The sequence below is a fragment of the Alternaria conjuncta genome (assembly GCF_024043145.1).
Source record: "Alternaria conjuncta strain BMP 0040 chromosome Unknown scaffold_7, whole genome shotgun sequence".
In the NCBI taxonomy this organism is placed as follows: Eukaryota; Fungi; Ascomycota; class Dothideomycetes; order Pleosporales; family Pleosporaceae; genus Alternaria; species Alternaria conjuncta.
Genome location: NW_026250096.1, coordinates 1285333 through 1310538, shown reverse-complemented (window position 1 = coordinate 1310538; position 25206 = coordinate 1285333). Strand labels below are relative to the sequence as shown.

General features: G+C 52.7%; 11 protein-coding genes across 11 annotated transcripts; 5 read left to right on the top strand and 6 right to left on the bottom strand.

Annotated features, from left to right (window-relative positions):
* Nucleotides 1-315: 315 nt before the first annotated feature.
* On the bottom strand, nt 316-2608 carry J4E85_005564 (uncharacterized protein; the record flags this gene model as incomplete). The annotated part of the gene is made up of 3 exons (XM_051469809.1): nt 316-1155; nt 1211-1560; nt 2023-2608. The coding sequence occupies 3 exons, from the start codon at nt 2606-2608 to the stop codon at nt 316-318; spliced, it is 1776 nt and encodes a 591-aa protein (XP_051326640.1).
* A 694-nt stretch (nt 2609-3302) lies between these two features.
* J4E85_005563 (uncharacterized protein) lies at nt 3303-4265 on the bottom strand (the record flags this gene model as incomplete). Its single annotated transcript, XM_051469808.1, has 2 exons — nt 3303-3524; nt 3591-4265. The coding sequence occupies 2 exons, from the start codon at nt 4263-4265 to the stop codon at nt 3303-3305; spliced, it is 897 nt and encodes a 298-aa protein (XP_051326639.1).
* A 1247-nt stretch (nt 4266-5512) lies between these two features.
* On the bottom strand, nt 5513-7819 carry J4E85_005562 (uncharacterized protein; the record flags this gene model as incomplete). The annotated part of the gene is made up of 7 exons (XM_051469807.1): nt 5513-5980; nt 6035-6602; nt 6650-6782; nt 6831-6914; nt 7211-7223; nt 7545-7589; nt 7643-7819. The coding sequence occupies 7 exons, from the start codon at nt 7817-7819 to the stop codon at nt 5513-5515; spliced, it is 1488 nt and encodes a 495-aa protein (XP_051326638.1).
* A 727-nt stretch (nt 7820-8546) lies between these two features.
* Nucleotides 8547-9374, top strand: J4E85_005561 (uncharacterized protein; the record flags this gene model as incomplete). Its single annotated transcript, XM_051469806.1, has 1 exon — nt 8547-9374. One exon carries the CDS (start codon nt 8547-8549, stop codon nt 9372-9374), a length of 828 nt encoding a protein of 275 aa, XP_051326637.1.
* Nucleotides 9375-9759: 385 nt separating this feature from the next.
* HSP60 (chaperonin) lies at nt 9760-11629 on the top strand (the record flags this gene model as incomplete). Its single annotated transcript, XM_051469805.1, has 3 exons — nt 9760-9864; nt 9921-10062; nt 10116-11629. The coding sequence occupies 3 exons, from the start codon at nt 9760-9762 to the stop codon at nt 11627-11629; spliced, it is 1761 nt and encodes a 586-aa protein (XP_051326636.1).
* Nucleotides 11630-12482: 853 nt separating this feature from the next.
* On the top strand, nt 12483-13195 carry J4E85_005559 (uncharacterized protein; the record flags this gene model as incomplete). The annotated part of the gene is made up of 4 exons (XM_051469804.1): nt 12483-12485; nt 12539-12549; nt 12697-13003; nt 13061-13195. The coding sequence occupies 4 exons, from the start codon at nt 12483-12485 to the stop codon at nt 13193-13195; spliced, it is 456 nt and encodes a 151-aa protein (XP_051326635.1).
* Nucleotides 13196-13570: 375 nt separating this feature from the next.
* Nucleotides 13571-14386, bottom strand: J4E85_005558 (uncharacterized protein; the record flags this gene model as incomplete). The annotated part of the gene is made up of 2 exons (XM_051469803.1): nt 13571-14200; nt 14276-14386. The coding sequence occupies 2 exons, from the start codon at nt 14384-14386 to the stop codon at nt 13571-13573; spliced, it is 741 nt and encodes a 246-aa protein (XP_051326634.1).
* A 307-nt stretch (nt 14387-14693) lies between these two features.
* Nucleotides 14694-17078, top strand: J4E85_005557 (uncharacterized protein; the record flags this gene model as incomplete). Its single annotated transcript, XM_051469802.1, has 3 exons — nt 14694-15510; nt 15566-15807; nt 15858-17078. 3 exons carry the CDS (start codon nt 14694-14696, stop codon nt 17076-17078), a joined length of 2280 nt encoding a protein of 759 aa, XP_051326633.1.
* Nucleotides 17079-18857: 1779 nt separating this feature from the next.
* Nucleotides 18858-20982, top strand: J4E85_005556 (uncharacterized protein; the record flags this gene model as incomplete). The annotated part of the gene is made up of 9 exons (XM_051469801.1): nt 18858-18904; nt 18954-19004; nt 19055-19368; nt 19511-19703; nt 19755-20026; nt 20076-20168; nt 20224-20494; nt 20549-20668; nt 20751-20982. The coding sequence occupies 9 exons, from the start codon at nt 18858-18860 to the stop codon at nt 20980-20982; spliced, it is 1593 nt and encodes a 530-aa protein (XP_051326632.1).
* Nucleotides 20983-21221: 239 nt separating this feature from the next.
* J4E85_005555 (uncharacterized protein) lies at nt 21222-21589 on the bottom strand (the record flags this gene model as incomplete). Its single annotated transcript, XM_051469800.1, has 2 exons — nt 21222-21265; nt 21358-21589. The coding sequence occupies 2 exons, from the start codon at nt 21587-21589 to the stop codon at nt 21222-21224; spliced, it is 276 nt and encodes a 91-aa protein (XP_051326631.1).
* Nucleotides 21590-22813: 1224 nt separating this feature from the next.
* Nucleotides 22814-24298, bottom strand: J4E85_005554 (uncharacterized protein; the record flags this gene model as incomplete). The annotated part of the gene is made up of 1 exon (XM_051469799.1): nt 22814-24298. One exon carries the CDS (start codon nt 24296-24298, stop codon nt 22814-22816), a length of 1485 nt encoding a protein of 494 aa, XP_051326630.1.
* Between the last annotated feature and the right edge of the window lie 908 nt (nt 24299-25206).

The following is a 25206-nucleotide window of genomic DNA, read 5'->3' as shown; positions in this document are numbered from 1 at the left end:
CAGCGTGAGCTTCCCAACCGTCACGCCAATTGCGAGTCCAAAAGAAGAAAAGAAGAAAAGAAAAAGAAAAAGCCTGTAGAGCTAACAGCCAGATTTTGAGAGGAAGGAAACAAGGTCGGTCGGACGTGCGGTGGGATACAAGGCGCATGATGTGCGCTGGTACTTTTGATGCCGTCAATACCGTCGAGCTCACGCCAACCTAAGAAAAAGCTGAACAGCCTGGAGCCTACATTGGCGCTGGGTCACTGCCTTTGCAAGGTTTTGGCTTAATGTAGCCTGCAGACCTGTTCAGCTTTTTTCTTGTATGAGGTGAGCTCACTGTGAGAATGGTCTACGATGCGAGCTGTTCTTGCGGAGTAATGTCGCTGGTGCTGACTGATGCTTCTCGCGATCGGAAGAGGTTGACGATCGGCTCCAGGAGCGCTTAAGGGATGATGGCGTTGGCGATTGAGGCGATAAGTGTGCGCTAGATTCAGCCGCGTTGTTTGACTCGTTGTATCTCTTGAACAACCCGACTAGCTCCGTGTAGTGGTAATTCATGTCCTGCTCATCCGCGTCGTCTAGATCGTGGTATCCTTCGATGCTGCCTTTAAACATCTTTGTTCCACTAGTGCGCCAGGAACAATGATCTACAATGTCTCTACCGACATGTTTCTTGCAGAGATCGTCGTCGAGCGAGCGTAGTCGTTCGTACCCTTCCTCGCCAAACCGGATGAACTGAATGCTGAACAAGCGTTTACCCGTTTGCTTGGTTGTGGCTGCAATAGGATCCTCAGCGACTTTAATCACGGCCTGGTCGAACAGAACATCGTTGGTCTCCTTCCAAATACCATCGGTAAGCACGAGGAGGGTGGTTGCGGGCTTGCCTTTCTCCTTCCAATTGTGGGAGATTTTGGAAAAAGCATCGCACATATCCGTCTGGCAACCTTCGCGATCCACATGGTCTGGCGTGGCGTTTGACAGAGCGGTTTGCAATTGCTGTCTTCCGCTTTCGCCGACTAGATCTTTTTGATTGTACTCGTCGCCGGCCACCGTAAAGTATACGTCGATACCGTCTTTGTCCAATCCTGCAGCTTTCTTGGCAAGAGTCTCTGCTACGAACGTCACAATCGACCAATGATGGAACATTGACGCACCGTTGTCGATGACCAATACCTTGAGTGACGTTAGCTTGAAGAAAGAATTTGTGATCTTCCCTTCCTAGGCTTACCAGATCGCGTGAAGCATCGAATGTTTTTGCAAGATCCGAGTCTGGCTTTCTGTCCTCTCGACCAAGTTTTGTTTTGAACTTAGCGAATACACCTTTCCGTGTTCCATGTTCCAGATGGTGTCGCTGATGACAAATGTCGTATGGTAGATCATAGACACTTGATGGGATGGGTTGAACTCCTGCAGTAAGACCGTGAGCATATTGCTCATGATCAAACTGTGTAAGCGCCTCCGATATCCGCAGACCTCCAGGGGGAGTGATTTGGTGCGGGCTAACCGCATCGGATCCGGGATGTTCAGTGACCTTGATCTCAGGGCTGGATACCAAAGGCATCTCGTGAACGGATTCAACTGGGTTCGGCCGAGTGTGTATTGCGCCCCCTGCTTGAAGATTGCGCACAGGTGTCTGAAGCAGTGGAACGGTTCTCGATGTATAGTTTCGTGAATTTTCGTAATCAACATTGCGATAACTCTGCTGCGCACTACCTCTGTATGATGCTTGAGAGCTCTCTATCTGACTGTGTCCAGCTGCTTGCGTGACACCTTGGAAGTAGTTTTGGGGTGGCGGTTGACTTGAGGGTGCTGATGATGGTCCTGAGATATCTTCAATGGCCGGGCTCCTACGGTTATGTGAACTCGAAGGATGTGTCGCATAGTGCGATAGCTCTGAATGTACTGCGTGGTACTGATGTCCTGGCCTAGATGTTGATGTTGGGCTACCAGTGGCATGATGTTCTCTTGCGTGCCTCAAGTCAAGACGTCTTCCATGGATTTCATGCTGATGAAACGCTCCTTCCTGCGCTTGAGACATACCGTTCATTCTGATAGGTAGACCCGGCAACGTGTAAGGTGATATCGGCGATCGGTCCTTGTTGGTACCTTGCCGGATGCCCAAACTACCAAAATCCGCAGACTTCCCGTTCGAGATACTTGAGCTGGTATGAAAGCTTGACAAAGAATCTTCTTGTAAAGGACTCTCAGTCGTAGCACCTCCATGATCGCCCTTGACGAAAACTTCGCTCTTCTCGACGATGTTCGAAGTTGCGTACCCCAGCTCGCTTTGCAGTATTTCCCGCCTGTATAGCGTCTGACCCAAGCGCCTGCTTTTTCGATTTTCTTCCTTTCTGAACCGCACGGACGCTCTTTCGGGTGGATCAAGCGGCGTTGCATCGCCAGTGACGTCTATTCGCTGTTGAAGAGGGTGACTGGACTTCTCAGAAGACTTTTGAACCTGCGCAACATCTTCCGCTTTGAGAAGTGCCCTCAACACTGCGCCATCTGTGTCTTTAGAGTTTGTCTGGAGATGGCTGATTCCTTCAGTAGCGGCCGTCAAAAGTAATGCGAGCTCCTTGCACAGATCGTCCGTACTAATCCGGTCTCGAGGTGCCGTCTGAAGCATCTTGCATTCTACAAGATCCAGTACCTTCGTTGTGGCTGTATCTGAAGGCCGCAGATGCCCACGTAGGAAGTCATGCCATTTCTTGATTTCAGGCAGCACGTCAATACCGTCGTGAAAGCGGTCGTAGATCTTTCCGTTGACATTGTTAGCAGGTGCCAATTGTCGCAATATCCCGTATTGACGGATGCCTTGAAACCCCAACACGATCCAGGTAGCAGCTACCGACAAGACGCATCCAAAGGACCATATGTCAATTGACTGAGTAACGCCAGATAGAGTCCCGTTTGGACTTTTCATCGAGACCTCAGGAGCACCTTCGGGTAATCAGCGATGGTTTGCAAGAGTAGAGTTGTTTTGCTCACCATAAGTATCGGTAAACCCCTCCAGCAACCCGGTTGGTACAGATCCGTCAGGAGTTCTCATAGCGGGTGAGAAGCGCGAGAAACCGAAGTCCGCTAACTTCATACGTCCACGTACGAGAAGGATATTGTCTGGTTTTATGTCTGCGTGCCAGCTTCTCATGTTAGTTTTCTGAGTATTAGCACAGTGTGGGGCCTTACCCGTTGTACCGCAGCACTTCTTCTTTACCGCATTGAACTTCAAGATTATGTGTGTGTTTGATCGCGTCAGCGACTTCGAAAAGCGACTCCCAAAACCGGATGATCTCGTTTGCTCGCACTGGCGGCACGTTCTTCTAGTCCTCCCAATGTTCGTAAAGATCCCGCTCGCCGTACTCAAGAAGCAGATTGTATGCCTTTCCCGCGTTGGTACCCTCTCCGTACTCGTGGGTATAGCAACCGAAGCAGCCTACTATTGGGACGGAGCCGTTGTGTTTCAAGCCTGAGAACGCCTTTTTCTCGAGATCGTAAGCGCTCTGGTAATCCCCGTGGTAGGACTTCAGTACCATCTGATAACACTAGAATTTAGTCAGTACTGGGAAAGAGTATACTCGATGTACCCTGACTTGTTTGTGGTTACTTACATCGCCGTAGTCCTTATCAGTGTAGAGTGTTTCCTGTATAGCATTCTTGAGACTTTCGTCCGATATCAGATCCTTCTGGACTGTGACCCAATATATCGAGGCGGTACCTCCTTTCTCTCCTAGCTTGATCTTGTGGCAGAATGGTGGGATAATCTTGGTGTTTTGAAGATGAACATCCATGTTCATCTCAAGTTTGGGGGGGCAGTATGCCCAACGCTCCTTCTGGAAGTCTTCGATAACTCGGTCCACGTCGCTACAAGTGGACAATCTCTCCAATTCAATACGTAGTCTCGAGTCGTTGTCTTTAGCTTCATCCTCGAAGGTTCTGTCATCTATACCAGCGGCGCGAAATCCGACGAGGAGAAGTCCATGTCCCTGCTTCAACAACAGGCTGAAAACCTTTAGGCAAGGATGTTGCCCGAACAACACCTTTATGTTGAAAGGAACCAGCTCACCTTCGGCTGGTCCAAGCTCGTTAAGTAATCTCTGTGACCTGTCTGTTTGCTTCCACCATTCCTCGAGAGCCTCGACGTGGACAATGTGGCGTAAGCAGACACAAGGCCCCAGTGAGTCGCATTCGTTCTGGCATGCTACCCGAAATGTCCACTTATTCTGCAGGAGTTTCAGAAACTCGGACAAGGTCGGGGAGGGATGTGGTTCGGAGGAGTGAGGCATCGTGACGTGGTTCCACTCGTCCGCCAGGCTGCTGAGATCACATGGAGGAGTGCGGCAGGAGTGACCGGCGCTAGATAGGCTGCGCCGGCTTTTTTGGAGTCGTGGACCAAGGAATTGCTCAGGATACGTGCGCGAAAGACGATAGGTGGTGTGCGATCAGCTAGAAACGAAGGAGGAGCTGTGAGTCGAGGGTACAGAGCGTCGCATCGCCGTAGAGCGGGGTACATGATTGTCATAGCTGCGCGGCTGAAGCTCTGACAAAGCAAGGTGACAAGGCTACTCGAAGCCTCGCCAATCCGGTGGACGTGGATAGACTGTGGCTGCAGGGAGCTGACAACCTGGAAGGTAACTAACAAGGCTGAAAGTGAAGGCGCTTTCGAGTAGGCGGAGCATGAACTTCAAATGTAGACAGGAAAGCTAATAAAAATCGCACGAGATAGCTGAAAGCCATGCATGATATGTGAAGACGCGATCTAGATATACTTGTAGTTGTGTGGTGTCGTGAAATGTGCATGAGCGCGCTGATGAAATGCTGTTCGCTAAGCGTGGACCCTACCAACCTACCCACCCTGACATCGTCCCGCTCCGCCCAAGCCGAATTGATATGTCGGCATAGTTTGCTGACACCTAATAACTCAGCCTCAGAATTAGCGGTCTCCGAAGCTGTCTAGGCCTCTACCTAGGTATCCCAACATGCGTTGCTTTCAACTGGTGAAGGTTTGCTGTGCAGTCTTACATACAAGGCCAAGCTGATCATCCCTGCACTTCAGCAGATATCAGCTTGTCTGACGCTATACGAAGGCAGTACATGGGTTATTGCCCTGTTGCCGTGTCGCATGAAGCGGTGAGAGCTTGGACAGTGCGATAGAAATTACATCTCCAAACCGTCCTGTCCGTCTTCGATCCATGGCTCCAGAACACTCTGAACCGTCTTCCGAATCCTCACGTACGTGAGAGCTTTTGCGAAAAGGAACAAGTTTAGGAAGACGGCGTATGATGCGACCCGCGACAGTCACACCTTCAGCTGATGTAGTACAAAGCCTGTACGTAGACCATGCGCCGAGGAGCGTCAGTGCAGTCAGAGGTATGGTCACCTGCAGCCATCGCTTCAGCGCAAGAGAAGAGAAGTACGCTTGGTTCGTTGTATCGATGACTCGGTTTTGACTCTGGTTTTGATCCTGATATTTGACAACATCAGTACTGAAGAAGGTCTAGTGTGATCAGCAAAGAAGCCAGAATCGGAGTATCTAACTCACCGATACGAATGTGGCCGGAAGATATATCAGTGTGACAATGGTGATGATTCGCATGACAACAGTCTCACGCTCGAGGTTCCTGTTAAGCTGCTCAGTCCGGTCGGAGGCCTGGCTCTGCAAGTGCTGCAAGACAAGCTCCTTCCTATCACTGATTATGTTCGCTAGAAGCCTCGCTCTAGCGATCTGCATATCGAAGTCATCGATAAATCCATCGAGCTGCGAAAAAAACGCATCCATGTCGTCTTCGCATGCGTTTCGCAGAGCCAATGGGAAATCTTTTTTGACAACGAGATCAGAGTAAAACTTCCGCAGGGAGCGCAGAATCTTTGCGTTAGCTTCAACGACCATTACTACCTCATTTGTTTTGTCCTGCCAATGCTGCAGATCTTGTATGTCCCATGGCTCATATTCTTTGTGTGCGTAACCGTGCCCGCGGAGACCATCAACGGCCATGCCACTCTGCAATAGTTTTAGTCAGACTTTTCGAGAATGCTTTGTTATCGCAATGCTTACCTCTCGATCCACGATGTCCTCCAGCCAACCAATATACCACCTCCAGTCTTCGGTAGACCAATGGCAGTAGAGCAGATGCGTTGCCAGAGTCGAACGATACGATGACGCAAGATCATCATAGCATATCTCCCCTGATTGCGCACCCGAGCTGATCAAGTTCTGATACTGGTCTAGTATGTCCCTACCACCCTTCGTGACGATCCAGAGCGTAGTACCATACTCAACGTCGAAGTGATGGTAAAACGCAGCGTTTCGAATAGACCAAGCGTCAAGTTTTCGATTTTCTTTGCTCGCATTTTTCATGTATACGCTCTTGAGGTTGTAGCAGAGCTGGAAGACTCTGCCGCTACGGCCTAGCTCCGGTATATCATGACGTGCGCTGGTGGAAGGCTTCAGGCGTATCTGATCGCGGAAGCCGCTGAACCGCAAGTCTCTTTCATCCGATTTCGATCCGAAAACAAGCATGAAATCCAGATACTCAGGCATGACCTGGTAATAGGTCAAAAGCTGGCATAAACTGTCCAAGGTGAACTTCAATTTATCCCGTGAATGTTCTGCATAGAGGTAACTGCAATGATCAGCACATCTGTTATATACATCAAAAGATCTACATACATGAACCGACACTTGGGATCCTTCTTCTGAGCAATGACCTGCTGTGCTGAAGGATCGTTGGTGCAGGGCAATACTTGCACGCCAAGCCAGGTATTGAGCTTCGCAGGTGAGTGTATGTTTTTCGGAACAAATGCTATGTGCGCTCAGCAATGACCAACCTGATTCTCTCATAGATACTTACGTCTTCCGATGCCGTTCACAGTGTCGATCACTGGAATTTCGTATATTTCGTCAACATCATCTTCTCTTTCAGTCAAACAGAAATCTGATTCAGCTTCAGTCAGACGGATGTTGTAGGAGTCAAGCTTGGAAGCATAAGCAAACATTCCACCTGGGATGAGGTTTTTTGGATAATCATTGCGTCCATGGTAAGAGCTTTGCAAATCTGGGGGGAGTTTCATCTTGTGCAAGGGGCGAAGACGATAGCGGCAAGTATAGATGAGCTGGTGATAGTTCCAACGACGACGACTGTAAGAGAGGCATGCTCAAGTAATTATAGTAGATGAATAGCCACATCAGGCAAGTCTCCAAGATCTACTGCGGTCGGTTGAGTGTGCGTACATGACGGCTGCAGCTGAGATCGAGGGGCGAACATGCTCAGGTGGTCAGTGCGGGTGCGCCTACGTCAGCCCCGCTGCTCCAAGGCGTAAAGGTCCATGGACGAGGCAGTGAGCAAGGACAGCGAGAATCCAAAAACATGAGAGATACATTAAACTACAAGATAACAGCCCCCCAGTATGATTGGTACATGACTACTCAGGAAGACTAGGGGTCCGAAACTCTTCTAGTTCGACTACGCGCGTTCCGCAGATTGTTCAGCTGCCTTCGATCGCCCTTATACTTCTTAGCAACTTTTTTCACTCCAAGAAGGTAGCGTAGTTTGGTGTTGACTTACATCTGTCAACTTCACTGGTATTTCGAATTGCCAATTATCGTTGAACTGCGAGGGAGCTTAGTAAAACGCTTGCACAGTTGCGAGACGTAGCCACTTACTTTTCTTGGGTTGAAATCCTTCCATTGGGGCCACTTGGTCCTCAAGAATTTCTCAATCTCCTCCCAGGCGAAATCGTCATATGCCGAGTATTTGTCTTGGACGCGCCCGGTGTTCTTTTCTGGAGGGAGTGTAGGACGACGCGTGGTGCGCCTCACACGTTCTGGCGCGGGCTCCATTTGTGGCTGGTCTGACATTCTCACCACTGACCGATAGGGCAAATGCTTCTGGAACCTGTAGAGTAAAAAGAAGCGAAAGTGGCGATGAGCGTGATGCTGTTACCGGTCTGTGGACCCAGGCGCCAATCTGACACTTATCGTGTAGGGTTTCCAGGCCATCACTGAAGGGCCAGGGGCGGAAGGCTATATACTCTCTCGAGCGAAGTTTGATTTCCGACTCGACTTAGAAACAAGCAGGCAAGCGCCAGTCGTTCCTGCAGGCACGTCGCCATGAGGACTCATGCATGGGAACTGCATCACATCTAGAAACCGACGAATGGACCGAATATACGTGTTGAGATTTCCGAGGGGCTACTAGGCTCCCACCCACCTGAAATTGTAAGGCGGGGTCTTCGATTTGCCTTCTTTTGCCTACTGACGGACGGTGCGTCGCACAACCAGGTCATTGGCCGAGCGACGCCGCAAGCTGTCACAAGGTTGCGCGCGATATGTTATGGCGGCGCTTGCGCCACGACGTAAAGTATGCGACGTCTTCTGATTGCCGCATACACCAGAGCCGCATGTTCGGTGCTTGTTGCTGTTCCTGTATGATCGTATGACGAACGCGTTGCTCGCCCGTTGGAGAGGGTTCTTGGACACTGTTGCTGAATTCAGCATGTAAAATACGTGAAGGTTATTGAATTCCATGTATAGACCACGTGAATAATTCTGAACGACAGCTAAGGCCATGCTCGTAATTCTTACCACGTTCCCATGCCGCAAAACGCACCACGAGGAGATCCGCTCGAGAACTACGGACGAAGGCATCGCGCAGCTCCAAAATCTGCTCATCAGCCAGCTCGTAACTTCGCGAAGACCGTTTACGACGACAATAATTACCTGTGCCTGGGCCAGCGATCACGCCTACAGCTACGCAGGCCCCACAACATACCTGGGTATGGATCCAACTCCACTTACGCCTTCAGCATCTGGTACAGGCGGAGGAGGCAACGGCGGTGCTGTAAGCCAGAAGACCTTGACGGCAGAAGAGAAGAACCAGTGCCCGTACGGCGACACACGTTGGCCTCCTGCTAATGTATCGATATCCAAGCCTCTACACCTATTGAGCGACAAAGATGAGGAGCCAATATTTTACCACTTGCTACACGAAAACAACAGCCCTCAAGTCGAGTTCTGGAAGGGCCCGGTGAAGGCCCAAGCCACGGCCGCCTACGCGGAGAAAGGTCTTGCTTTACCAATATCGAAGGAAGGGAAGAGCAAAAAACAGATCAAAGCTGCAAAAGAGAGAGTGCTTGAAGATGAAGCGCCGAGAGCGAAGACTGAAATTGAGCAGGCTAGGGATACGAAGATGCTGAAAGAGTTGAGCAGTGGACCAAGGGGAACACTCTGGCAGCTTGACGAAGAGCACCTGCACGTTTGGCGATGTATCGAGGTGGTCCAGAAGGTGTATGGGGCGGTGAGCCTTAGTGCCGAGCGGCGGGAAATATTTTCGATGTTCGGTGTTGGCCTGAAGCGCATCGATGGTGATATGTTGATGGTCAGCCAGGAGGCGTAGGCAGGCACGTGGCAGGTAGCTAGTATCGGTTGTAGTAGGGTCAATGCACACAACGCTCATACCCGATAATTGAGTTCTACGCAAAACCTTGGTGTACCTACAGTCCAGTAGAAATCTCAGACGCTGACAAACGTGAAACGTGAGGCTGGCGATGGAGTTATGGATCGAAAGCCGAGGCTAGCTCGCGGATGTGGTCATAGCGCCTTCTCGATGATTCCAATCGTCGAGCGACCCAAATTTTTAGAGGCATCGAACATCTGCGACCACTCTTCTCCGCATCCTCCTCTACATCCACACTATTCCTGGTTATCTTGCATAAAGCTGGAGTCTAGGAGCAACATCTGAGATTCCTTTTTCTCTACCTACACATCCCAATTCCGTCACAATGCAAAGAGCTTTCGCATCGCGGGCGCGGACTTCGGCCCTCAACTCGAGCTCTAAGCTCAGGTCCACCAGCTACAACCTCCAGCAGCAGAGGTTTGCGCACAAGGTACGGCAATTGCATCTCTACTTCACGAAAAAAGACGCAACACTAACAATTAGCAGGAACTGAAGTTCGGCGTCGAGGCACGAGCAGGATTGCTGAAGGGTGTCGACACACTTGCAAAGGCCGTATCAACAACACTGGGTCCCAAGGGTCGCAATGTACTGATTGAGTCGAGCTACGGCTCGCCCAAGATCACCAAGGGTATGCACGAGTTCCGCCGCCATCCTTAATATTGCCCGCTGACATCATTCCAGATGGTGTAACAGTCGCAAAGGCTATTTCCCTCCAAGACAAGTTCGAGAACCTCGGAGCCCGCCTGCTCCAGGACGTCGCCTCCAAGACCAACGAGGCTGCTGGTGACGGTACCACCACTGCCACCGTCCTTGCCCGCGCCATCTTCTCCGAGACCGTTAAGAACGTTGCTGCCGGATGCAACCCCATGGACCTGAGGCGGGGTACTCAGGCCGCTGTCGAGGCCGTCGTTGAGTACCTCAGGGCGAACAAGCGGGACATCACCACCAGCGAGGAGATTGCGCAGGTTGCCACCATCTCCGCCAACGGTGACACACACATTGGCAAGCTTCTCTCCAACGCTATGGAGAAGGTCGGAAAGGAGGGTGTCATCACCGTCAAGGAGGGCAAGACCACCGAGGACGAGCTTGAGGTTACCGAGGGTATGAAGTTCGACCGTGGTTACATCTCCCCCTACTTCATCACCGACACCAAGACCGCCAAGGTCGAGTTCGAGAAGCCTCTCATCCTCCTCTCCGAGAAGAAGATCTCCGCTGTTCAGGACATCGTCCCCGCTCTCGAGGCCTCCCAGCAGCTGCGCCGTCCCCTTGTCATCATTGCTGAGGACATTGACGGCGAGGCGCTTGCCGTCTGCATTCTCAACAAGCTCCGTGGCCAGCTCCAGGTTGCCGCTGTCAAGGCTCCTGGCTTCGGTGACAACCGCAAGTCCATCCTTGGCGATCTCGCTGTCCTGACCAACGGTACCGTCTTCAGCGACGACCTCGACATCAAGCTCGAGAAGGCCACCCCCGACATGCTCGGTTCCACCGGATCTATCACCATCACCAAGGAGGACACTGTCATCCTGAACGGCGAGGGTAGCAAGGACCAGGTCTCCCAGCGCTGTGAGCAGATCCGTGGCGTCATCAACGACGCTACCACTTCTGAGTACGAGAAGGAGAAGCTCCAGGAGCGCCTGGCCAAGCTCTCTGGTGGTGTTGCCGTCATCAAGGTCGGTGGCTCCTCCGAGGTTGAGGTCGGTGAGAAGAAGGACCGCATCGTCGATGCTTTGAACGCCACCCGTGCCGCCGTTGAGGAGGGTATCCTGCCCGGTGGTGGTACTGGTCTCCTCAAGGCCTCTGCCAACGCTCTCGGTAACGTCAAGGCTGCCAATTTCGACCAGCAGCTCGGTATCACCATCGTCAAGAACGCCATCACACACCCTGCCCGCAAGATCGTCGAGAACGCTGGTGCCGAGGGCTCCGTCATCGTTGGCAAGCTCATCGACGAGTACAAGGGTGACTTCAACAAGGGTTTCAACAGCGCCAAGGGCGAGTACGTTGACATGATCGCCGCCGGTATCCTCGACCCCTTCAAGGTTGTCCGCACTGCTCTCGTTGACGCCAGCGGTGTTGCCTCGCTCCTCGGAACTACCGAGGTCGCCATCGTCGAGGCACCCGAGGAGAAGTCTGGACCTCCAGGCGGCATGCCTGGCGGTATGGGTGGTATGGGAGGCATGGGCGGAATGGGCTTCTAAACAGCTGAAGCCTAGCCGTCTGTTTTCTTCTTCTTATACCCCCATTCCGTTATAATGACTTTAGTCTTATGCCTTTCCCAGCGATGATTTATGTACACGATATTGGGTTGGTCTCCGCTCTTCACTCATGATTTCTCAAAAGCGCAGCATTGTTGGATATTTGGTTTTTATTGTACAATATTGTGTAAGGATCTCCTGGGAAGGACAAGATGTATAAAGCGACGAAGGAAATATGAACAAGTTCAAACGAGTTTTCGAGATGCACAACATATGCTTGAGTTATGAATGCTGCAAGGAATAGGATTGGTGGGTCACCTCATACATGGGAAAAACTGAACACTTGCCTCCTAGAAGTCTACATTACCTTGAAGAATATGTTAAGTTCAACCCTTGTACTAACGTGCACGGCAGAGTACCTGTCCAGCCTGTTCCTTGTATGAGGTGGGATGCTGTGACGACTGACAGGGCGTTGCTGTGGCGGCAGAGCCAAACTAAACCTTGTAACGTGTCTGGTATCGTGCCGTGCTCCAGGGCTTGAAGGAACCCCACTAGGGTACGTGCATCGAGAAAACCCCACCCCACCTGCCACTACTCGCTCAGCCTCAGCAATCACACTCTCCTCCTCCGCCTTTTCTCCCGCAAACACATCAACTATCCACCCAGATCAGTTTTCTCTATTGACGTAAGCTGCCACCGCTCCAGGGCCGAACAGGCTGCCATCCCTTCACTGCTGCATCTTCGCACGCGGCAATCGCAACGATGACGACGACGCTGACAGGCAACCACAGTACTGATAAAGCTACCTGGCGCCTCGACCCCCCTCTAGCATCCTCTACTTTACACATCCGACATTATGGTGAGAACATTTGAGATGCGTTATTAGGGAACTCGAACTAACAACAGATACAGGCTCAATCCGGGTACGTACTGCAAAACAAACAACAGGGCATCAACAGCTGTCGCTGCCCAACGACCGCGCCCGCATAGCTCCCCGTGCCTCCACCACCACCCCGACACCCGTCTCGCGCACCCCTCTATCGCCCCCGCACGTACTAACCACGACGCAGTGTCTCCGTCTCGCCCGAGTGCATCAGCACCTTCAACGAGCTCAAGCTTGGCAAGGACATCAAATGGATTATCTACAAGATCAGCGACGACTGGAAAGAGATTGTCGTCGAGGAGACTTCCAAGGAGGCCAACTTTGACGTCTTCCGCGAGAAGCTGCTCAACGCCAAGAGCAAGGACCGCAAGGGCAAGGAGGGCATTGGCGGTCGCTACGCCGTGTTCGACGTCGAGTACGAGCTCGAAAGCGGAGAGGGCTCCAGGAGCAAGATCACTTTTATCAGCTGGACGCCAGATGATGCGGCGCAATACGTACGTCACAACTACGGGAAGAGGATTGTGTGGGAAAGGTTGACTAACGATTGACAGCCCCGCATGATGTACTCATCCTCCAAGGAAGCCATCAAGCGCGCCCTCAACGGTCTCGCCGCCGATATCCAAGCCAACGATGCCGACGACATCGAGTTCGAGAGCATCAAGAGCCGTGTCTCCAAGGGCCGCTAAGCGCCTCTCCCCCCACCTTCCCTTCCGACCTGTCGATTTCGCGCACCTGTTAGTATGGAGGAAGGAACGACTGCGGTTGGTAATGATATGAAATGAAAACGATTCGAGCGGTTGATTGGCAGCGGTCATGGCATAGCGAGCTTTTGCGCATGATGATTACAGACGAAACATGCGATATGTGGGCAGTGATAGTGCCGGGTGTAACTTGCATTATCAGGCTTGGTATGCTTTTGATAGGCTAAACTGGTCAAATTGTCGTCGATAGACAGCTCTGTGTTGAAGCTTGCATGAAGTGACGCGCGCGATGTTTCTTGTGATGTTGTTTCCGGATATCTGTGAGTGCGATTGTTTCGCTTCATCAGCTATGCCAGATCACTACTTGTTCTGTTCCCACGCTTCCCTGAACACGCCTAGTAACCTCTCACTCTCATCCGCGTCCTTGGTCCTCTGGAGCACAAAGTTCTTGAGATCGCCCCAGAACTCGTCTGTCGCAACAACTTCCTTCCCATGACCAAGTGGCGCATCCGCGGCACCAGTCATTGTGCCCGCAGCTGTCTCTCCAGCGCTAGCAAGTCCCTTCTCGCTCTCCGTCGGCGGCGCAACAGCAGGCGGACTCGTCACCGGTGTCCCTGCCGACGCCGGACTCGCAGCCCCGCCAAGAGCAGCCCCAGCCATGACCATGACCCCAAACTCGACTTCACTACCCGCATCTGTGCCTATGACTTCCAATAGTGTCTTTGAATCTGTGACGGGCTTCTTCTTGTACAGAATCTTTATCTTGGCTGCTGATAACGAGGCTTGTGTCGCGTACTGTTGCTTGAGGTCGTAGACGGAGGTTTTCGATGGGTCGATTGAGCTGAGTGGGATGGTAGGTGTGGTTGGCTTCATGGGTTTGAGAGTTACGGAGATTGACGAGGAAGAGGGCGTGGAGGCATCGTCGCTGGTGGTGGGTTTGGGGTTTGGTCGTTGCGGGTGGGGTGGGTGTGGGAGGCGGGGGAGGGTGTACTGGTGGGGTAGTCAGTTTCTGATATTTGCGCGTATGGATATGGGATGTGTAGAGGATGGGCGGCGAGGACATACGGCGCCTTGTGCGGGATATTGGCGTGCGTCTGCAATGTGATCGCTGGACAGCTTGGGTGGGCGAGCGTCTAGGGCGCTGAGGAATGATTTGCAGAATGCGAGTTCTGACATGATGGATCGCTAGAGGCTCGTTGAATGCGACTTCGGGTAGAGTTTCGGTATCGTGGGATTGCGCGCGGGTCGAAGATGTGTATAGCTCCCGTGCGATGACGCTGTTGGTGTTGCGGGACAGTGGACCGCAGCAGCTCGACCAGGGCAAACGTGCGCTAAGCCCAAAGGAAGTCCGCTAGCGTGGAAAAAGTTCCAAAGTGCTAGCGAAAGTTCGGTGTTCGCGCTGCTGGTTCACGCTGCCATCTCTCAGTAATTCGACCTTTTCGATTTACCGCCCACTAAACACCTGCGGGATAAATCTGTCGCCATGGGTCAAGGTCGCCGTATGAAGAAGCAGGGCATGCCCGATGTCCTCGACGAATCGCTAGTTACGAGGAAGCGAAAAGATGCGCCCGACGCTGTAAACCCGGAGCGCAAGAAGAGGAGCAGGACAGCTGCAAGGGAAGCTAAGGAGGCCAAGGCCAAGTTGGTACCCAAGACGAGGGTAGCTGGAAAGCCCGTCAAGCCTGTGAAGCAGCCTCTGAAGACGGCTGCGGCTGTCGTAAACGGAGCGAAAGCAAAGGCAAAGAAGTCAGCGCCTCTACCACCTTCGGACGATGAGGACGACATGTCAGACATTGAGGATTCCGATCTGGAGAACATCAACGTCACCGGACTTGATGCGCTCGGTAGCGCATCCGAAGGCGAAGACGACGAAGACATGGACGATGACGACTTTGGCTCCGACGTTGTAGATTCGGATGACGATATCAGGAGAGGCGCAGCCATGTGGTCAGACGACGATGACGAGGAGGACGCCGAAGAGAAGCTCACAGCCGCCAACATTGCTGGTCTGTCTACGCGATTGGACATGCAGAAGGCGATTGAGGATGCGGAGGCGCAAGCCGAGTTGGAGGAGAGCAACATGCAAACCAACATCGTCGCGGAGAGACCCAAGATTCTGGAGGATGAGGACGAGGATGGCAGGCCGATCACGAATCTCGTCAACCAGGACATTCAGCTATTGCGCACAAGACTTACGGACACAATCCGTGTACTGGACGACTTCAAGGAATTGGCTGAGGAGGGCCGAAGTAGGGCGGAATACAGAGCGTCGCTTTTGAAGGACATCTGTGCTTACTACGGTACGTTCATGATGCATGAGACTCCTACATCTGCGCATGCTAATACTATTGATAGGCTACTCCGAATTCCTAGCTGACAAGCTACTGAACCTCTTCCCACCCCGCGAAGCGCAAGCCTTCTTCGAAGCCAACGAAACCCCAAGACCAGTCGTTATCCGAACAAACACCCTCCGAACACACCGAAGAGAACTTGCGCAAAGCTTGATCAACCGCGGTGTACAACTTGAGCCCGTTGGAAAGTGGTCTAAAGTCGGTCTGCAGATTTTCGATGCGCAAGTGCCGCTCGGAGCCACTCCTGTAAGCCTGGCATGTAATGAATGTTTCGGACCATTACTAACTTTTTCTAGGAATACCTCGCTGGACACTACATTCTTCAGGCCGCTTCCTCGTTCTTGCCCGTCATGGCACTGGCACCTCAAGAAAATGAGCGCGTGCTAGATATGGCTGCTGCTCCCGGTGGAAAAACAACACATTTGGCGGCTTTGATGAAGAACACAGGATGCATCTTTGCCAACGATGCCAACAAGGATCGTGCCAAGGGTCTAATAGGCAACATCCACCGTCTAGGCGCGAGGAACGTCATCGTCTCCCACTACTCGGCTCTTGAGTTCCCCAGGGTCATGGGTGGTTTCGACCGTGTGCTGCTCGACGCTCCATGCTCTGGTACCGGTGTCATCGCCAAGGATGCCAGTGTCAAGACCAACAAGACGGAAGCAGACTTCATGAAGCTTCCCCATCTCCAGAAGCAGCTGTTGCTCGCCGCTATCGACTCCGTCAACCACCACTCAAAGACCGGAGGATACATCGTCTACAGTACCTGTTCAGTGACCCTCGAGGAGAACGAGCAAGTCGTTCAGTACGCATTGAACAAGCGACCGAACGTCAAGCTCGTAGAGACCGGCCTCACCTTCGGTAAGGAGGGATTCACCAACATCGGCGGCAAGGCCTTCCACCCCTCGATGAAGATGACAAGGAGATACTACCCCCACACATACAACGTCGACGGTTTCTTCGTCGCCAAGTTCAAGAAGATCGCTCCTACCCCGCCCAACGCCGTTGGCGTCAACGAATCCTCAGTTGCAAAGGCTAAGAATACCGCCAACGCCAACGCTCCAGCCACCGGACTTGAGATCGTCGATCGTCGGCCCATCGAGGCAGAAAGCGACGATGAATCAGACTTTGGTGGCTTCGACGAGGATGAGGACGAGAAGTACATGGAGAAGGCCAAGGTTAAGACGATGCGCAGGAAGGGCAAGGACCCTAGGGCTGTTGTGCCAAAGGGCGAGAAGGCTGCAAATGGCACTGCCAAGGAAGCAGCAAAGGAAACCACTAAGGAGGCGACCAAGGAGTCGCCCAAGAAGACCGCTAAGGAGGCGACCAAGGAGTCGCCCAAAGAGTCAGCAAAGGTCAAGAACGGCGACGTTAGCGCAAAGGAGAAGGCAGGCAGGAAAGAGAAGAAGGGCGGCGGTATCGAAGTTGCGTCTACACCTAACGGCGTGAGCGCGAAGGAGACCAAGGTTGAGTCCAAGAAGGCGCGGAGAAAGAGTGGTGACAAGAACAAGGCATAGTGTATTGTTGGTTCGGAAGGCAGGAAGCACAAAAAGCTGGAGCATGGGCTCCTTCCGCTAGATACCAATGCATTCTCGAAAGAGATTTGTTGTCACTGAACTAGCTTTCGCGTTGATCTTCGGTGGTTCGATGTTTTGTCGATGAGGCTGGATTGCTCTTGCATTTCATTACTCTCGGCAAAGGATTTTGCGCCGGTCGAGACTTCCGTCTCGACCTTTTGTCAACAAGCCCACGTGCGTGGCAGCTCCTGCCTGTTGCACGAGGAAAACTTTGCATCGCTATATTTCAACCAGCTTTCTGCCATTACTCGTGATGCCTGACTCGAAATTGGCTACTGCCAAAGAAGCTTGTTAGGTGGACATGTCACCACTGTTTTCAGCAGATCGTCACGATCGTCGCACCCTGGTGGAGATGCCCAACCAATCTTGCTAAACACACGAGCGGGCTCCTTCCTAGGATCTGGTAAGATGAGTTTGCCCACTGAGATCCAAATCCCAGGACCTGGTTCTGAAACCCTCTGCAGCCTCGATTGCAAACTTTGTACCTGCGCGATCGAGCTTCGATGCGCGAAAAACGTCTTCGTGGCTTCTAGCGATGCGTCGATGCCTCTGACGTACAGCGCCGCCAGTGCGCCCGTTAGACTCCGCAGCTACCCCGGAGTACCTCCACATTTCATCAACCTCAACCATCCTTCCACATCCCGAAAATCAGCCTGGAAGAGAGACGTTCATTGTCGCAGTAAGACCGAGGTGACGGCACGGCACATGTCAGGCATGACCGCTCCGTCGACCACTCATCATCGACATCGCGATGCAGATGCTGCGCCGTAAGCACGCGTCCCCGAGTCATCGCGTCGGTCCAAGCAATGCCGAGCACTGAACATCGAAGGGAAGCGAAAGGAAGCGAAGGCTTATTGGCTCAAGGGACGGCGCGACAGCATCTACACAGGAGAACAACAACTGTCACGAGCATATATTCCAGGGCCCCTTTTGAAAGGACGACAAGATAGCATGTCGTAGGATCCGACTCCCTGCATTTTCATTGTCGCTGCGGTCATCATGGTGTTGCGCGGGGAAAACATTTCTCTGCCAATGTTCAGCGCTCCGAGAATCATACCGACGAGTCTCCACTCTGGAGTTCCTGGGGATGCAAGGAGATAATCGGCCCATCCTTTTTCTGACATGCCGGACGGTTGACGCGATCATTGGGAGCGGCAAACTTCTGGAAGAACGCGTCGCCTTGCTTGCAGAATGTGCGGCATTTCCTGCGTGATGGTTTTGCCATGGCACGCGCTCGTGGCGGAGAGGGAGAATTGGCATGATGCCTTGCCCGTGGACATCGTCTGATTGAGCCACCACTTCGACAGTCTTTGTTCGCTCCTGTGACGAACAGCCGCTGGGCGATCGTGTCTGGCTTCTATGATCGCTGTCTTGTCACCAGCCTCCGACGTAAGTGTTAGTGGTGTGAGGGAGGTCAGCCTGCCGAGTACGGGGTAATAACCAACTGCGGTACGCTCCATGTTATGATGCGGGGCATACCATGCAAGAATGGTTGGCTTGGGAATCCGACTGGGATTAGCAACTTGTGATATGGCACTGAGGTGCAGCGGCATGGGACAAGGGTTTGTCGGGATCGCGAGCTGGATGGAGAGATGCTCGGAGCTTGCATCCTGAGATAAAGAGTGACTGCGCGCTCCGTTGAACGGCCTGACTACGCGTCTCGAGTTTCGCGACATCGCCAATTGTCATCTCTAAGAAGTCAAATCGAACTTTGCCATCATGGGTTTCATGCTCAAGCCCCCGCCAGACACAGCTGGTAAGGCATGGTAAGCTTCACTGGACACAATACCATACACACACCTAACTCTTTCCAAGGCCTGCCATTGTAATCGGTCTCTTCGTCGCCTTTGGTGGTGTCCTCTTCGGGTGAGCCTACACGTCGTTGTCATATCATGCGCACGTTCTGATCTCCTTAGATATGACACAGGTACCATTTCTGGCATCATTGCCATGGACTACTGGAAGAAGGAATTCTCCACCGAACCAGATCTCAGTATCACAGCAGCTCAGGACTCTCTGATTGTCTCCATCCTCTCAGCTGGTACCTTCTTCGGTGCTTTGACGGCTGCGCCATTTGGTGATCTACTTGGCCGCCGCCTCGGTTTGATGGTTTCTGCCGGTGTCGTCTTCAACCTCGGTGTCATTCTGCAGACGGCCGCGACAGCGCAGCCATTGTTCATTGCCGGTCGTTTCTTCGCCGGTTACGGTGTTGGTCTCATCTCAGCTCTGAGTAAGTTAGCTTTCTTCTCGTTGTTCTTCGCTTCCCGGCATCGTGGGGCTGATCGTCAATGGTGGCTGACGCCCCTCGCCCCGCATCGATGAGGCTCTGCGGGGCATCTGGCTCGCTTGCACCAAAGCTAACAAGACGACAGTTCCTATGTACCAGAGTGAGACTGCGCCGAAATGGATTCGCGGAACGATTGTCGGAGCTTACCAGCTTGCTATTACGATTGGATTGCTGCTTGCGGCTATTGTGAACAATTCGACTAAAGACCGCAATGACTCTGGATCATACCGTATTCCAATCGCGGTGCAATTCCTATGGTCTATCGTTCTTGTCGGCGGGTAAGCGCGTGGATGTCAACTACACGATGGCAGCTGCTAACCTTCCGCTAGACTATTCTTCTTGCCAGAGACACCGAGATACCTCATCAAGATGGACCGATACGAGAAGGCTGCCGACAGTCTCGGCAAGCTCCGCCGTCTACCGGTTGATCACCCAGCTATCGTCGAGGAACTGAACGAGGTCCAGGCCAACCATCTTTACGAGATGTCGTTGGGAAAGTCTACATACGCCGACTGCTTCAAGGGAACGCTGGGCAAGCGTCTCGTGACTGGATGCTTGCTGCAGTCGCTACAACAGCTTACTGGTGTAAACTTTATCTTCTGTATGTTCTCTCAACCACGTTCGTTTGCAGCTCCCTCTAACATGTCCAGATTACGGTACCCAATACTTCCAGAACGCCGGTTTCCAAGACCCCTTCATCATCCAGGTCATCACCAATTGCGTCAACGTTGCGTCTACCTTCCGTAAGCCACTCCTGTTCAAGCCAAACGAAAACAGTACTGACTTTCGGATCTATAGCGGGTCTCTACATGGTTGAACGCCTCGGTCGACGCAACCTTCTTCTCCTCGGAGCGATCGGCATGTGCGTGTGTCAGTATATCGTCGCCATCACAGGAACGGTAGCCGGTACATCCGATCTCGCAGCTCAACGCGCTGCCATTGCCTTTGTGTGCATCTACATCTTCTTCTTCGCCAGCTCCTGGGGTCCAGTCGCTTGGGTTGTGACCGGCGAGCTGTACCCTTTGAAGGCACGTGCCAAGTGTCTTTCCATGACCACAGCATCCAACTGGTATGTTCACAGACAATGATCATGGTATCGAAAAAGACTAACGCCATATTCCAGGTTGCTCAACTGGGCAATTGCCTACTCAACCCCGTACATGGTCGACGAAGACCACGCAAACCTGGCATCTAAGGTCTTCTTCGTGTGGGGTTCATTCTGTTTCGTCTGCATCGCCTTTGTGTAAGTGATCCCTGCTCTCAACACCATCCTACCCAACCACCAACATCTGCATGACAAACGCTGACACCTCTCCCCCCTACAGCTGGTTCATGATCTACGAAACCAAGGGCCTCAGTCTCGAACAAGTCGACGAACTCTACGGCATCGTCAGCAAAGCGTGGAAATCGCAGGAGTTCCGTCCTGCTGTCCAATTCGCCGAGATCGATCCCAAGGGTGGACACGACATAAATCTGGGCGAGGTGGCGCAGAACCAGGAGAGGAAGAGGAGTGTGCAGCACGATGAGGCTGTCGCAGTGCCCAAGATTGAGACTTAGGCTTGCGGCGAGGGAAGTACGAGGGGATGTGGGGTCAACTGGGAGCAGGAAATGAAGGTGTGTGGATGGATGGGGGATGGTACATGCCGAAGCATGGTACATAGGGAGGAATGGAGGATGTAATATTGCACCAAAGTTGGTGCTTTCAGCGTGGCAATGGCCAACAATGAATTTTTCGCTATTGCATCACTTCGACAACACGACTTGATCTACTCACCAACCCCATCATCCTTCCCCTCCTACCTCACCAACTCCTCCTCATCTCTTGCAACCGTCTTCTTGCCTGCATCATATGCCAATTAGTCCACGGATCGTCACCCCGATGCCCAATTGGAATACGTATCGCCTCCTGCCCCGGTACGTACTCGCGCTTACCGTAAGACCCTTGCGGCTTCTCGTCTTGGAAGGGGTTGACGAAGCGGGGGTATTTGGAGTCTTTGGATGGTGGTGGGGTTGCGAATGGAGGTGGGGAAGATTGCTGTTGCTGCGCTTGTGCTTGTGCGTATGCTTGGGCTTGGGCTTGGGCTTGTGCTTGGGCTTGTTGCTGATACGGGTGCTGGAATCCTTGTGGTGGGTAGAATGGTTGTTGCATGTTTGGTATGGCCATGCCGGGCACGCCCATACCTCGCCCCATGCCGGCCCCCATACCCCCGCCCATTCCCCCAGGCCAAAACCTCGGGTCCATGCTGTCTCCTTTATGAACTGTGGGAAACCGAGTTGTTCGAATGCGAGGGATATTGCGTGAAACGTTGCGATAGAAGTTGCTACCTAGGTAATTTGCGGCGATCGGCGAAACAGTCGGCTCGGTGTTGAGGTCAAGAAAGCACGGTGTCAACGGGGTCAGTGGTTTTGCTGTAATGTCGTGCGATGATCATGAGAATGCTAGCTAGCAGGTGCGTAGACTCGGAAATCCGAGATGTGAAGCAAAGAAGAGGGGTAAAGGTTTTTAATGGTTGAGACGGCGATTTACGTCATTGATGAAGTTCTTCGTTGCTAGAATAAGAACATTTCATTCACACATAGCGAACAGCTCGCCATACCACTTCACGTCTCACTCGGAAGACCTGCCAAAGTATGCAAACACTACATGTCTGCCTGGAGCGTCATTCCTCGTCCGCGTGGAGAAGCCTTTCGCGGTTGCCTAAATCCCTGGTCACCGTCACCCGTTGTTATTGTTGTTGACGCGTCACGTTCACCGTGACTTTTCGCGTTTGTTTGTGCGTCGCGTGCCCTGACCTTCTGAGCCACTGGGTGAGTCATACGCTTTTCGGATATTGGCGGCTATTGTACTCAGTAGAGCGCGCGACGAAATCGGTATGGGAAGATACTGCGGCAAATATTGGGGTAGAGGATGAGGTATTAGCGCGACTTCATGTCACTCATTCGGTCATTTACGTCATCACCATCAATAGCAGTAGCATCACCGTCATTGAGGTCATCATAGAGGTATTCAAGTTTCCATTACTCAAGTACCTAAACTTTTCATCCGTGAAGCGGGTATCCTATCCATCAATCATGTGGTGCAAAGACCATGTCAAGTGCTACCAAGGCCGACGTAGATGTCTCAAGCCAAGTAGTCACATCAACCCATGAACAAGATAAACACCCAGTGTGTTCATGTGACCATGTCGTGTCATACCATATCCAGACTGCAAAACCAGCAGCCAAAATGAAAAACCGTGAACCGTGAATATCGTGCTATCATAAAGAAACCGTCCATCATACTGGTCACAACAGTTAGCAAAGCGATCTTGAGAGACGTCAGTTGTTCTTACAGTCGTGTAAACCTAACCATTACTCGCGTGAAGGCGGGTGACGAGGCGAGGTGCTTTTAGTTGAAATGTCCCGCGTTGAAACCATAGCCATCATAAGCCTCGGCCATGGGTACGTCGACGTATGAACCCTGAGTGAAACCGCAGTTCGCGAAAACGTCGTGAGGAAACGAATCAGGGATATGACCGGCCTCTAGCGGCGGTAGCCCAGCTTGCGGCGAGCAAGCCAAGCCAAGGAAACCTTGGGCTCCTCGCTGTCCCGACCCGTGCCACACAGGCGAGTGGCCACTAACATCTTGACCCTCTTCCACTTGGAAACTATAAGGACTCTCGTAAGCATGGCCCGACAGAGGGGACATCTCGGGGATGAACGCACGGCGTGGGTGTCTAAGAAGAGCCTCGTTGTCCACGTCGACAAACTCGAACGGGTCCAGCTCAACGGACTCCATCTCCCTGCTGCGGCCGTCTGCATCAGAGTCATACACCTGAGTATCATCCACGAAGTTGTTGACGTCAAGGTGGGTCTGGGCATCGTTGCGGTAAAGGGTAGGCCTGCGTTGGGCGACAGTGTCGGGATAATAACCCCTGGAGCTGTCGGGAGCGGACTTGGGACCGCTGACACCGATGGTCTTGACGTCTGCGTGGCCAACCTTGTCTTGAGCACGGTGGGAGTCAATGTTGAAGACGTCGCCATCAACCACGACGGGCTTCTGGTCTTGTGCCTGGTTGAGAACTTGGACCTTCTCCTTGGACTCCTCGCGGACAGTATCAGCACCGGCCTTGTTGAAGCCTGGAGAGTGCTTGACGCCGACAGATTTGGAGACTGGAACCTTTAGCTTCACGATCAAGGACGGATGGGAGGGAGTCAGTGGGTCCTGACCAGCGTTTGGCTGAGAGTTGGTGTTAGCAGTGGACGACAAGGAAGATGAACGTTTGTTTTTGCGCGTCCACGCCATCCTCAACGATGGAATTTGGTAGCCCTCTGCGATCTGTTTGCCGCGCAACTTCAAGATGGCCTGCTGAAGTGCGCCAGCAGTACAGCTCTCGCCGACAACCTGGCCAGCCTGGTCGAACGGGATCTGAACACCAGTCTCACCACAGGCCCAGACGATGCCGAGGACTACATTCTTCCAATCGTTGTCACTCCACTTGAGTAGCTTGGGACGAGGCTGGCGTGGCTTGCGGGGAGCGCCATCCTTGTTGATCTTTGGGATCTTGGATGGGGGGTGGTCCTCGCGATCGCTCTCGGCGTAATCGCTGTCATATGTGGGGGTATAACTCACAGAGCTGCCGTTGTTCATCGGAGCTTGAGCTGGGGCAACATAGCCGCCCATACCGTGATACTGACCGCGACGGTGCATATCGCTCTCGAAACCGTAGTTGACGTAGGAATTGTCAACTTCGGGACCGCGGTAGGTCTCAATAGGTCCGTTGTGCTGCAGGAGGTTCTTGGAGTGACACTCAGGTGCGGGCATAGTGCGATTACGCTTGCGATTGGGCTTATGTGTTGGTGTGGTCGGTTCCTCGTTGAAGAGGCTAACCATGTTTAGCTGGTTGTTGTGGAAGCGGGACATGATATCCAGTAGCTTACGTGCAATTCGTAGCAATGGATCAAGAACCAAAGTGCTCTCTGTGTTGATATTAGCAAGAGGTCAAGCAAAGGCTCAATGTGTACACCAGAGTGGGCGTGTTGTTGTATGCGGGGCGGAAAGCGGAGGAGAGTCAACAACACAAGCTGCAGCGCCGCGACGAAGCGGCCAGCGTGCTGCTGATGTAGGCAAAAGGAAGGAGCGGTGCAGGGGAAGCAGCAGCTAAGCTGTCGGGGGTACGTACCTTGTGGAGATGTGCGGGCGAGGGTGTTCACAGGTGGTGGGGTAGAGATGGGCCAGCTGTGGGAGGGGACTTAGGGGAGGCAGACGAGGCGCTAGCGTTATCGAGCTCCGGAGCAGCGCAGTTACGTAGGCGACGGACTGGCTGGTAGGGAGGACGTGCTCAACGTACGCTCAGCCAAGACCACAGCAACACACCCCTTCTTCTTCGCAAACAGGACTAGACGGCGTGAAGCACGGGAGACGCCGGGAGGATGTTCACTCTGAACTTCCTAACCGTAACGGTCTATATGTCTTCTTTGCCGCCTCCTGTTTGTTCGAGACGGAGAAGGTTTCGCGGGTGCGGTGGCTGACGGCGGGCAGTTGAGCCACAAGGCAGGACGCTAAGGGACCACAGATAACACAACGCAGTCGAGATGGCAGTGTCTTGATGCGACCACCACCACGTTCTTCTCGATCTGTAAGTCGGAAGTTGAAAATTCGTTCGATGTAATTCGGTTCGGGTTCAGGATAGCAATTGACGTGTCGGAATATCGGGCGGTTACGCAAGCTTCCGATCAAGTTGCAAAGGCACTGCAAGGTACTGCGTGAGAAGATAAGAATAGTACTGGCAGACTTCCAAT